General features: G+C 52.9%; 1 protein-coding gene across 1 annotated transcript; it reads left to right on the top strand.

Annotated features, from left to right (window-relative positions):
- Positions 1-2,461: 2,461 nt before the first annotated feature.
- PMM1 (phosphomannomutase 1) lies at positions 2,462-13,564 on the top strand. Its single transcript, XM_019447017.2, is given in 9 exon segments — positions 2,462-2,597; positions 2,599-2,616; positions 6,361-6,478; positions 7,631-7,707; positions 7,834-7,925; positions 8,166-8,265; positions 11,648-11,723; positions 12,532-12,647; positions 13,020-13,564. Coding segments are annotated over 9 exon segments (789 nt in total). The 5' UTR covers positions 2,462-2,528; the 3' UTR covers positions 13,143-13,564.
- Positions 13,565-13,591: the final 27 nt, after the last annotated feature.

Here is a 13,591-nt window from a genome sequence, read left to right as displayed (position 1 = left end):
ACAGTTCGGGAAATGTGACTTGTCCAAGTCCTTATAGTTAGCAGGGACCAAACTGCGGTTTTCCGGACTCTGCCTCGAGCGATCTGATGAGAACAAAGGCAAAAGGAAATGTAGACAAAATTAAATTTCCTTATAACCTGCAGCCCATTGACAAATCCTTGAGACAGGCAGAGTTTAATATTCCTCCTGGAAGTTCCAACTGTCTCAAAGTTAATGTTTTGCTACAGTAAAAAAAAAAAAAAAAAAAAAAAAAAAAAAAAAAAAAAAGATCATAGTTTGACAATAGCAAGGCCTCTTAGATCCTGAGAATCTTCTTTAGCATATGAAAGTCCTTTTGGAAACTTCTGTCTTTACCTTCCCCAAATCCCAAAGTATATAATCAGTTACTCCTCACAACCCATTCCAGCTCTTTCTGCCCATGGGTCCTATCCCTGTGCTATAATAAAAACACATGTTTACACCGAAGACATCTCCAGAATTCTTTCTTGGACTTCAGCTCCAAACCCCAACATTTCAAACCATATCAGATCTTCCTAGGGCACTGCAGCTACCAAGACAAAAAAACAAAACAAAAAACTATCAAAAGCATTGTGCACTGAAGTGCCACTCATAGGTGTGTGGATGTGTGTCTTTGCATGGCCTAAACTGCCAGAGCTGATCACAGGTGATGAGGGAGCGTGAGGTAAGCTGAGGGCAAAGTAAAGCTGGCACACACCCCCTTCCCAGGTGGGGACGTGTATTTATTCCTTGGACACTCCCAGCTACCCAAAAACAGGAAAGGACAAAAAAACAAATGGTTAAACAGATAAGAGACTCCACCAGTTTACCAGAAAAAGGCAATCCCATCAATGGCCTAAAGTCCAGGAACTCCCTGTTGTCAATATTAATGCTTTGCTAGAGGGAAAAACCACCTTAATTCGACAATAGCTAGGCCTCCAGTATGTCTTTAGCATGTGAAAGTCTTTAGAAACTTCCTCCTTACTTCATCTCCCCGACTCCATAAAAGGGTCACTCCCCACACTCGCTGTACAGCTCTTACCTGCCCACGGGTCCTGTCCCTATGCTTTAATAAAATTACCTTTTTGCACCAAAGACGCCTTCAAGAATTCTTTCTTGGCCATCGGCTCTGGACCCCACAAACCATCACCCCCAAACTTCATCACAGGCATTGGCAAGAATAGTGGATGCAGCAAAAATGCCCACCCAGGCATACTCCCAAACTGAATGGCACTCCCTGGGAGCGGGGGGGGGGGGGGGGGGGGGGGGGGGGGGGGGGGGGCTTGGCTCTAGCAGTATGGAAGGAAGCCAAAACAGAATCCTGGAGAAGAGGAAGCTGTAGTCCATGCATTTCAAAGGGAACTTTGAAATTCACCATAATACCAGCACCCAGAGACAGCCTGCTGCTTTTCATTACCATGCTTTTTCCACGCTAAATATTCTATAACACAGATTTTTATGGCTTCGCGGCACTTCATCTCATAAATAGATCATAATTTAACCAATCCCCATTTTTTTCCCTTATTTTCTAAAAGTTAAATTGCTGGCTCAGAGGTCTGCCCATTTTTAAGACTTTTGACGTGCAATACCTGTTTAATCAGTAACGGTATCAAACACATCTATACAAATTCTCCTTTGGAATAGGCCTGCTGTGTGCCAGGTCCTATGTGGGCTCTTTTACATTTTTTCTTTGCATATGCACAACAATCCTACAGAGTAGGTGATATTCTTCCCATTTCACAGATGGAGACACAAAGCCTCAGAGAGGTGAAGTGACTTGTTTAGTCACATAGTGGTGGAGCTGGGAGGGAAGGCAACCTAGGACTGATTATAGAGTCAACGTGATGGTTAAATAATTATGAATAGAGGGATCCAGAAAGGTTTCTTGAAGGAGGTGATCCATGAGCTAGGCCTCACGGGGTGGACAGAATGACAGTGGAAGGATTATTAGTCCGCCAAGGCCATCTGGTAAAGTCCAGAGCCTGAGCAAAGGCCATCAGATTAACGCTTAAGATTTGTAGGGCAAAGGCATTAGCAAAGAACGGGTGAGTCACGGAGCGACTGACGGCGGGCGGGGGAGACTCGGGGACAGCTCAGGTTCTTGGAGTCCCGCCCTCTCACTGCACTGCAGGGTTTTGAGGCTCCGCCCCCGTCCAGCCACCCAAGATCAGATGCAATCAGAATATTCCCGCCGAGCACCAACTCTGGCCCCGCTCCTCTCTTCGGGTTCTATGCCTCACTTCCCGTCGCGCCCAGGCTCAGGCCCCGCCTACGTCTGGTTTGGAACAATCAGACCAGCCTGCTGCTCTCTGCTCCTCCCTATGCCACGCCCCCTCCCCACCTGGTGCAATCAGAATCAGCCTTCCGGAGTCAGCTCAGGCCCCGCCCCCGCCCCGTCAGGGCAGTCCTTCTCCCGCCGAGATCACGCCCTGGCCCCGCCCCTCCCGCGCCCCCGCCTAGTCTAGCCTCTTTCCTACTCGGCTCTGGAGGGCGGCATCGCTGCACTCTGCCGCGCGCGCCGAGCTGCAGCCATGGCGGTCGCCACTGAGGGCGCCCGCAGGAAGGAGCGCGTCCTCTGCCTGTTTGACGTGGACGGGACCCCTCACGCCGGCTCGCCAGGTAAGGCCCTGACGTTCAGCAGCTCCCGGTCGGGTGTAGTGGTGTCACGTGGACAGAGAGGGGCTGCAGCGACGTGACCCTGGACACCCCAGGACCGAGTGTAGGATGCAGCGGTATACAGCCCCCTAATGCCCCAGGGCCGCCTACTGGGAGTGATGGGGACTCGGTCCTCCATGTCCCATCCCCCGAGCGTCTGCGCTCACCTTCTGCCCGGGAGCGTCGGGGCGGGTGGGATTCTGGAGGGAGGAGGCTGCGAGCGGGGACCTAGCTTCGCTGCCCCCGTTCAGGCCTCCTCTCGCTGAGGCCTGGTCCCCGGGCGCCCCCGCCTCGCCAGCCCGGGCACCCGCCCCTAGGATGCACCTGTAGCCCGAAGCTGGCGACTGAGCCCGGGGCTCTAGAGCCCTAGCCCAGAGCCCTCTGCGCGCACCCAAGCATCAGAGTCGCCACCTAGTGGGATTCGGGGGTCTCGGAGCCAGCCCACCAGGCCTTTACAGGCCTGGGTGGAGGTCTGTTTTCTCAAGCTCCTCACCCACTTTACCTCCCATCCCCAGTTATGGAAGGAGGTAAGGCTTCTGTAACTTTTCGGATTAGTTTTGGGCTCTGACCACCTGGATGGAGATGAGAGTCCCCCAGGCCTGGTCTGGTCACTGAACATGCTGTGGCACAAGGAGGGTGGGAGTACTGCTTGTTTAAAGGCTTGTCGCCAAACTCTGCTCCACGCTCAGTTTTTCTAGCTTTGGATCTCACCCTAGATGAGCCCCCAATCTGATCCTCTCCATCTGGGTACATAAATAAGCAGACCTCTTTCTTGTTGGCCCTAAGGGTATTCTGCCCTCCAGTCCCTGGGCATAAGGAACAGCTAAGACCCCTAGAGCAGAGAGCCAGTAGGGCTGGGTTGCAGGGCAGAGACTGATGGAAACCCAGGCCTTAACCTCCCCTTTTAGGTCCTGAATGATTCCCCCTTCCCTATTGGACGGCCCTGGATTGGGTTCTGGGGGTACAAGGAGGTATTTGGCTGCCCTGCCTCCAGCAGCTCTCAGGGTCCTCCTCAAGGATGGCAGAAAGAGGTCAGTGGAGGGAGGGTGGCAGGGTCGAAGACACAGCCCCAGCCCCTCCCTCTGACCCTTTGCTCCACTGACCCATCAGCCTATATAAGAACAGTGTGTTATTATTGTCCTTCAGTGTTCATGCCAAGCCCTATCCTTAGTGCTTTTTAAAAGTTAATTTTTGGGGCGCCTGGGTGGCGCAGTCGGTTAGGCCTCCGACTTCAGCCAGGTCACGATCTCGCGGTCCGTGAGTTCGAGCCCCGCGTCGGGCTCTGGGCTGATGGCTCGGAGCCTGGAGCCTGTTTCCGATTCTGTGTCTCCCTCTCTCTCTGCCCCTCCCCCGTTCATGCTCTGTCTCTCTCTGTCCCAAAAATAAATAAAAAACATTGAAAAAAAAAATTAAAAAAAAAAAAAAAAAAAGTTAATTTTTGGGCTACCGGGCTGGCTCAGAAGAGCATGCACCTCTTGATCTGGGGGTCGTAAGTTCTAGCCCCACATAGTGTAGAGATTCCTAAAAAAATAAATATATAAGCTAAAAACTAAAAGTTAAATTTTTTTTTAATTTTTTTTTTTAACGTTTTTATTTTATTTTTGAGACAGAGACAGCATGAACAAGGGAGGGTCAGCGAGAGGGAGACGCAGAATCTCAAACAGGCTCCAGGCTCTGAGCTGTCAGCACAGAGCCCGACGCGGGGCTCAAACTCACAGACCGTGAGATCGTGACCTGAGCCAAAGTCGGCCGCTTAACCGACTGAGCCACCTAGGCGCCCCTAAAAGTTAATTTTTTAATGTTTATTTAAAAAATTTGTTTTAAATGTTTATTTATTTTTGAGAGAGACACACACACAGTGTGAGCAGAGGAGGGGCAGAGAGAGAGGGAGACCATCTGAAGCATGCTCCAGGTTCTGAGCTGTTAGCACAGAGCCTGATGCAGGGCTTGAACCCACGAACTGTGAGATAATGACCTGCGCTGAAATCGGTCGCTCAACCATCTGAACCATGCAGGTACCCGTAATGTTTATTATTTATTTTTGAGAGACAGAGAGCGAGCGAGGAAGGGACCGAGAGAGAGAGGGAGACAGAGGATCCTAAGCAGGCTGTGCACTGACAGCACTGAGCCCGACGCGGGGCTCAAACTCAAACTGTGAGATGATGACCTGAACTGAAGTCCGACACTTAACCTACTGAGCCACCCAGGCGCCCCAATAAAAGTTAATTTTTAATTGTACACGTATTCATAAACACTTTCTTTTGTAAAGAATGAAAACAACAGAGAAGGCTAAAGTTCCCTCTGACTATGTCAGGATCCCTGGCCCACCCCCTCCCGAAAGAAAGGTGGTTGCCTCTCCTGTGGCTTCCCTCCAGACCTTCATCTAGATCTGTTTGCTCAGAACAAATATTAAGCATTGTTTTGTGAGGCTTCTTTTATTTATTTATTTTATTTTTTTTTTTTTTAAATTTTTTTTTTTTTTCAACGTTTATTTATTTTTGGGACAGAGAGAGACAGAGCATGAACGGGGGAGGGACAGAGAGAGAGGGAGACACAGAATCGGAAACAGGCTCCAGGCTCTGAGCCATCAGCCCAGAGCCTGACGCGGGGCTCGAACTCACGGACCGTGAGATCGTGACCTGGCTGAAGTCGGACGCTTAACCGACTGCGCCACCCAGGCGCCCCTATTTATTTATTTTTTTAATATTCATTTATTTTTGAGGGAGAGGCAGACCACGAGCAGGGGAGGTGCAGAGAGAGAGGAGACACAGAATCCGAAGCAGGCTCCAGGCTCTGAGCTGTCAGCACAGAGCCTGACTCAGGGCTTGAACCCACAGACCGCGAGATCATGACCTGAGCCAAAGTTGGACACTTAACCAACTGAGCCATGCAGGCGCCCCCCCCCCCGCTTTTTTTTCCCCTAATTCAATGGGTGATATCATACTGTGTGTGCCTTCCTGGAACTTGCTTTTAACAGTTAACAGCATGTCTCAGGACTCTCCCATATTGGAAGCACAGGCCTGCCTTATTCTGTGTAACCACAGTGTAGTGTTTCAGAGCAGGTATTTACCATTCTCTGATTGATGAGCCTATGAGTTGTTTGCAGGTTTTCACTATTATAAACCATACCCCAGGAGACCTCCATATACATCCAGGCAAGAGAAGCGGAAGTTCTGGGTAATGGGGCACACGCATTTTGAGTTTTCATAGATATTGCCAAATTACCCTCCAAAGTGGCTACACCAGTTCACACTCTCATAGGCAACATCTGACATCATCATTTACTACACATATTGTCAGCTTTAAAGAGCTGAAAGTTTGAAAACATAGAGTGTAACTCATTAGTTTGCATTTCCTTGGTGGGGAATCCTCATGTGATTAGTCACCAGTTAATTGCTTGTTTATTTCCAAGCACTCTGGATCCACGATCTCATTTAATCTTAGCAGTGACTGCCTCCATCTGGTTGCTACTCTGTTTCCCCCATTGTATAGATGGGACAAGTAAGGCAAAGAAAACAAAGCCCATTGCTCAAGATCATCCTGCAGCTGAGAGACTTTTTGAACCCATTACATCTAGTTATGTGGTCTGGGTTCTAAACCTTGAACCTCAGATGCCAATGGATTCTGAGCACCGAGTGAGGATTGAGTGGGGGTCCCAGACATGCTGACAGCCACAAATCTTGTGCTTTCCCCAACCTGTCCCTGCAGAAAATTGACCCTGAGGTGGCTGCCTTCCTGCAGAAGCTGCGAACTAGGGTGCAGATCGGTGTCGTGGGCGGCTCGGACTACTCTAAGATTGCTGAGCAGCTGGGAGAGGGGGATGAAGGTACGAGCAGCGCCCAGAGCCACCCACGGTTAGGATGGGGGGTGCAGGGAGTGGGGAGTTCGGGAGGCTCCTGGACCCATGTGCCTTCAAAGACCCTGCCCCGATTCTGTGCTGCAGAGGAAGTAGGGGGAAACAGCGAAATACTCCCCTCACTGATTCACAGTGAGCACCTACCATGTGCCTGGCACTGTGCCAGGCTTTGGAGAAACAGGGAACAAAGCAGACAGAATATTGCCCATGAGTAGCTCACATTCTCTGCTCTCTTTGCTGAGTCTAGGATGATTTCCTTGTCTTTAAAATGCACATAGTTATGCCTGGCTGGCCCAGTCGGTGGCCCCTGCCTGGCCCCTGAAATGCATAGTAGTTAGTAATGGCTACCATTGCTGAAAATGGCCATATGTTAACTTCTTTTCATTTACTCCTCACCACCAACTTTAGGAAGGGCTTGGTTATCCCATTTAACAGAGAAGGATCTGAAGTCACTCAGAAGTTGTTTTAGACCCAGAGCATCTGTTCTCAGCTGAGTTCCTGGTCTCAGCTCAGTTAGGGCAGATCCCACCAGTTCTCAAACCAGAAACTTACTTGACTTTTCCCTTTCCCGTACCCCCTCGTGCATTCTCCAGGAAGTCTAGAAATAGCTCCCTGTGTGTCCATGTCTGCGTCTCCACTGCCACTCCATTGTCCAGGTGATCGCCTCCACCTAGACCCTGCACCAGCCTCCTGGCTGTGCCCCCCGCACCTCCTCCTCCCACACCCTCCAGCCACTTACGTGGCAGCCAGAGCTGAAAATCCCCCCATGCAACCAGTGACAGAAGCCCCTGGATGGTGCCTGGATGGTGGCGCTGTGAGATCACAGAGCAGAAATGACTCCCTCTGTTGAGGAGTCCTGGAAGGCTTCTGGAGGAGGGAGCCAGATCGGGGAGTGGGAGAAGGTGGTCCAGGCAGAAGGACCTGTGTGAGCAAAGGCCCAGAGGTGTGACTGGCTTGTGTGGGGAAAAAGCTGAAAGTGAAGAGCCTAGAAAAGCAGGTTCGGGGTGGAATAAATGGGCTTTGAATGCCAAACCAAGGAGTGTGGGCTTTATCCCTCTACTTGGCTCTGGGTACCTGGTCTCACACTCTTTCTTTCCCCCTGGCCTCTACATGTCCCTGAAGTCATCGAGAAGTTTGATTATGTGTTTGCCGAGAATGGGACAGTGCAGTATAAGCACGGAAGACTGCTCTCCAAGCAGGTCAGTGGCCCCCAGAGCCTCAGCCCCGGACACTTTTCCATAGTGACATAGCCTGTGGTGCCTCTGTCCTGGGCTGGGGGAGGGCACTGTGCCCGCCAAACCCAGAGCCCCCTGTTCCTTGCCCAGACCATCCAGAGCCACCTGGGGGAGGAGCTGCTGCAAGACTTGATCAACTTCTGCCTCCGCTACATGGCCCTGCTCAGGCTGCCCAAGAAGCGGTGAGACCCCTCCCAGCCTTGCATCCGGCCTTCCCCCTCCGTCCCAGGCCTGAGGGAGGACAGGGGTGGGTCTCTCCGATGGGACCTGCACGCTCCAGGGCCCCAACTTACTGGTGCGTGAATTCTTGTCTCCTGGGAGGTCCAAGGAGGCCGTGGTCCCGAATGGGGCTGGATTTGAATTCAGGGCCGTTCTCCTTCTCTCTGGCTCCCTGCCCCCCTTCCTACCCCCGTTACCATCAGTGGAACCTTCATCGAGTTCCGGAATGGCATGCTGAACATCTCACCCATCGGCCGGAGCTGTACCCTGGAGGAGCGAATCGAGTTCTCCGAACTAGACAAGGTGCCACCAACCGTGTGACCTTGGGCTGTAGGGCCTCAGTTACTCGACCTCTGTGGACCTTTGTTTTCCCATCAGTGAAATGGATTAGCAGTGGTGGTCTGATTCAACCAGTCCCCTTTTGGACACCCACCCTGTGCCATGGTCTAGGCACTTCTGCGTCTTTCCAACATGGCTGGTTTCCCTCCACCACTAGCCACCACTTATCTAAGCCAACAGCCTAGGGTATCATTTCCACCTTCCCACCCTTGTAGGGTACAGCAGTAACTCCTCTTTTTTTTGTTTTTTTTTTAATGTTTTTATTTTATTTTTGAGAGAGAGAGTGCAAGCAGGGGAGGGGGAGAGAGAGGGAGACACAGAATCCGAAGCAGGCTCCAGGCTCTGAGCTGTCGGCACAGAGCCTGACTTGGGGCTCGAACTCACGGACTGTGAGATCATGACCTGAGCTGAAGTCGTACACTTAATCGACTGAGCCACCCAGGCGCCCCAGCAGTAACTCCTCTTGATTCAGCCTCCGGAGTTGTCTCAAATCTGTTCACTTATGTGTCTCTCCCCACCCCCTCCCCAATAAGCTCCTGCCAGTCTGTTCTCTAACGGTGCCACTGGGAACCTTTTTGAAGCACCTCTGCCCCCATGCACTCCCTGCTTACAGAACTTCCGTTGCTCCTCTCGCCAACTGAGCAGTGTCTCAGCCCCTCCTGTGCCGCCCTGAGCCCTGAGGGGTCTGCTCAGGTCAGGCCCACCCCTTCAGCCTTCTCTCTGCATCTGTTCTTGGCACATACCAGTATTTCTCTCGCCTTTGCATGTGCTGCCCCTGCTAAACCTTGACTTGGGTTTTGCTTATCAAGCCTGCCGCCTACCCTGCCCTTTCAGGGATGGAGTGAGTCCACCCATCCAAAGCCTTTTCCCGCTGGCCCGTCTGTGGCCTTCTCTCCCCTTTGCTGTCTCTGCTTCAACCATGTTCTCCTTGCTGATTCTAGAGATAGCAGACAGGTTCCCACTTCAGGGCTGTGCCTTCTGCCTGGAACACACTTTCCTCAGGCTCAGCTGGTCCTTTCCTCTTCACATTTGCTCACGTGTCACTTTCTCATTCCATTCAACAGTGCGTCCCCCTGCACCTCCTACTCCTCTCTTGTTCCTCCCCAAGCAGCCATCGCTACCCTCTAATACACTCTATCACCTACTTTTCTTTTTCTTTTCTTTTTTTTAATGTTTATTTGTTTTTGAGACAGAGAGAGACAGAGTGTGAGTGGGGAAGGGGCAGGTAGAGAGAGGGAGACACAGGCTCTGAAGCAGGCTCCAGGCTCTGAGCTGTCAGCACAGAACCTGATGCGGGGCTCGAACTCACAGACTGCGAGATCATGACCCAAGCCGAAGTCAGATGCTTAACCAATTGAGCCACCCAGGTGCCCCTATCACCTACTTTTCAAATCTTGGTTATTATCTGTTTCCCCTGCTGAAGCTATAAGCTGCTTAAGGGCCAGGATTTCTGTGGCTATTCACCGCTGGATCCCCTGTGCCCAGCATGTGCCCAGCACGTAGCAAGTGCTCGAGAGAAATACTTGCTGAATGAATGAAATAGGTGGTGTTATCCCCATTTTATGAAAGAGGAAACTGAGGCTCAGAGAGGGGAAATGCCTTGCCAAGGTCACTTAGGGAATTGGTTACAGAGCAAAGATTTGAACCTGGGACCTTGGGACTCTACCTGTTCCCCTCTGGTGTTTCCCTGAGGGTGGGTGGGACTCACAGGGATGCCTTCCAGCTCACCGACCCCCCATTCCCACTCTGGGTCCCAAGGTTTAGAATAGGCAATGCCCACAGGCATGAAGACTTTTTCTTTTTGGGGTGGTTAACACTGACCATTGGCAGAGAGCCTCTCCCATGCACATACTGAGAGGTGGCCTCTACTCAGGCCACCCAGTTTCCAATCCTAGCTCCACCTCCTGCTTGCTGAGCAGCCTGGAAAAGTGGCTTTACTACTGTGTGCCTCTGTTTTCATGTCTGTAGAGTGGGGGTAAGCATAGTTACCATCTCGTGGGCTATAATGACTAGACGAGATGGAAGTCTAAGACACTGACCCTTCCCAAAGCTCCCAGGGTCTTCTCTCGTCTTTCTGGCTCCTGTTTGCCCCCTTCTGATATTGGAGGTGGGGGGCATGAACTTCCTGATCTGTATGCCCTACACCAGCCAGGATCCCATATAAATATTTTATTCTCTGGTCCTTCAGATCCCAAGGGCAGGTAGTCCCCTTCCTCAGATGAGGACTCTGAGGCCAGAGGTTAAGTGACCAGCTCAAGTCACAGTGCTCGTCCTTGCTGACGCTGGACTTGACACAGGCTGTCCAGTGATCAGCTTGGTTCTGTAGACCAGGAGATACAGCATCCTAGGCGATGTGGGAACGTTTATTCTGAGCCTGGGACACCTTTAACTCTAACCCTGGGCCCACAAAGTGGCCCCTGGTGGGGACTCTGGGCTCCCTGGGGGCCCGCCTGCCTGCTAAGAAGGCAAAACCAAGGCAGGCAGGGGGCTCACATGCCTCCTGTCTGCTTTTCTAGGAGACGCAGGTTAGGTAGGGTTCATTTATTACCTCCATCTTTTAGTCCAGGAAATAAGCTCAGAGAAGTCAGGCAACTTGTCCATAGTCACACGGCCAGGCCTGGAACCCAGAGGGTCTGGCCCTTATCTCTCAGGTTGGGTCATATCTGGCCTTATAGCTCACCCTTCCTGGCCTACTGCAGGCCCCAAACCATTGGCCACTGCCTGCCTCTCTCCACTCCAATCCTACACAATGTGGACTGACTAAAATAGTCCTGGGGACTCTGTTCCCAAGAGTCCCCAGTGACTCTTGGTTCCCCAGGATGTGTCCAAACTCCCTTCCAGGTCACCTGTGAGCTGACTGGCCAGGCTCTCATGGCCACCTGGCATCCTGCTGACCTCTGAGTACACACAACCACTTAGTAACAGGGCTCCCCATCCTCATGGGCATCTCATGCCCATCTCTGGTGTCTGGTTTGTTTTGTTGAGCTGGGCAGAGCCAACAGGACTGAGCCCTGCCCTGAAGTGGACCTTATGACCTGGGACTCAGACTGCCCCGTCCCCTCAAATTCCTCCTCATGCCTCCACTCCGAGGCTTCCTCCAGATACCCTGCCCACATCCCCACTGGCAGGATCCGGCCCTGAGTTCGGTCATAGACTTTCTGACTCAGGCCCTGGCTCTGCCACTGAGGCTGTATGACCTTGAACAAGGCACAGCCCCCTCTCTGAGCCTCTGTTTCCTCATCTGTAAAGTGGGGGGGGGGGGGGGGGGTGGTCACGGTGTCTACCTGAGCTCACACGGGGCCTGGCTCACAGCAGCCCCCTGAGTCTCCTCCCTCCCCTCTTGCAGAAGGAAAAGATCCGGGAGAAGTTTGTGGAAGCCCTGAAAACAGAGTTTGCCGGAAAAGGGCTGAGGTTCTCCCGAGGTATGTCCATCTGTTAGTCCTGTGGAGGGTCTTAGAGCCTGACACAGAAGCCAGCCCAGCGTCTCGCTCCCCAGCACCTCTAGAAAGCTTTCTTGCCCCCAGTCTTCCCCACCAAAACCCAGCCCATGTCCTGCCACCCACCCAGGTGCTCAGGTCAAAAACCAAAGCATCTCCCTCAATTTTCTCCCTCACCCCTTCCCACCTGCAGTCTACTAGCAAATCCCAAGGCCCTGTATCCAGAATGGTTCTGGAATCTGACCACAGCTCACATCATCTCCTGCAGCCTCTTCTCAGGCTCTGGCTAACTCCAGCACAGCTGTCCTCCCACTGCCACGTCACCCACTGCCCAGTGTCCGGAGGGACACTCACAGAAGAGCAGACCATGCTGTACCCTTGCTCAGAGCCCTCACTGGACCCCAGGGCCTGTATGGCCTCACCCCTGCCCTGTCCCAGCCTTCTCTGGTGCTGGCACACTCCATGCCCTTCTTGGGGACTCTGCCTGCTCCCCTGCAGTTGCCACTCTGGTTTAGGCCTTAGTGTTCCCTCCCGGAGAGGTCTCCCCAACCGTGCTGGCTGGGGAGCTTCTCTCCCCCGACTCCACTGACTTACATGCTCCGAGGTGGTCTGGTTGGTTTACTGCCTGTTCTTCTCCCTGGATCGCAACTCTCGTGAGGTCCCTGAGTCTTCCGTGCCCTCTGCCAGGCTCTAAGCCGGCACTCAAGGGTTGTCGAGTGAATGAATGAGGGATCTTGCCCAAGTTCACCCAGTGGGCCACCACTTTGTTAGCCGAGTCCGCCATCCCCCACAGGAGGCATGATCAGCTTTGACGTCTTCCCTGAGGGCTGGGACAAGCGCTACTGCCTGGACAGTCTGGACCAAGACAGCTTTGACACCATTCACTTCTTTGGGAACGAGACCAGTCCCGTGAGTATGGCTCAGCCCAGGTGCTTTCCGGCCCAAATCACCCCCAGGTCAAGGCCAGGACACAGGGCAACAGAACAGGCCCCTGGGAGACTACCGGAGACCAGCTAGTGTTCACCAGCCCCATTACCCAGATTGGAAGGCTGGGGCCAGAGCTGGCTGGACACTTGTCCCATGTCACACAGTGAGTCAGGGCAGATCTGGTGAAGGCCCGGAAGGTGGGCTTCCTGGTGGTTCTGAGAGGGCAGAAGAGGCAGCTCCAGGAGCCAGTGTGGGGAGGGGGACTCCTCGCCAGGGCGCATGCTGGGCCATAGCCCTGGGAAGCTCCTTCAGGCGTTACATGTTTGTGTCTTCCCTGCCCTTTCTTGTGTGCAGGGTGGGAATGACTTTGAGATCTACGCTGACCCCCGGACCGTCGGCCACAGCGTGGTCTCTCCGCAGGATACAGTACAGCGATGCCGAGAGATCTTTTTCCCAGAGACCGCCCATGAGGCCTGACCAGGACCCACACCCGCTCTTAGGGACTTCCAGAGAGTTCTACCTGGGCCTAAAGAGGGCCCCTGGCCCTGGTGTTGAGGAAGTGGGGAGCCAGGGCCCCTCCTCCTCTGGGCTCAGGATGCCTGCCTCCTATACCCTGCTGCAAGGCCCACCTTAATGGGGCCAGGGTCCACGAGGACCACCGTCCCCATCCGGTCAGCTCCTGGTGGGACCAGCTCCGTCCTTCACCCTGACAGCCCTGGCTACAGCTGCTGCCCGTCCTTGTCAACAGAACAGATCTGCCTGCGCTGGGAGTAGGCACGTGCTAGTGTCAGACGAGAGAGCCAGCCCTGCTCGCCTGTGCCGGAGGGGTACAGAGCGCTAGGGAAGGTGCGTATTTGCCAGAACTTTCTCTCACAAATATTAAAGTTCCTGGAACAAGGTATGGTGTAAATTCCATCTGAATGGAT

This window comes from Panthera pardus, unplaced genomic scaffold (assembly GCF_024362965.1).
Source record: "Panthera pardus isolate Hobbes unplaced genomic scaffold, ASM2436296v1 HiC_scaffold_6, whole genome shotgun sequence".
Lineage (NCBI taxonomy): Eukaryota > Metazoa > Chordata > Mammalia > Carnivora > Felidae > Panthera > Panthera pardus.
The sequence above is the reverse complement of the archived record's forward strand: the minus strand, read 5'-3'. Positions and strand labels throughout refer to the sequence as shown.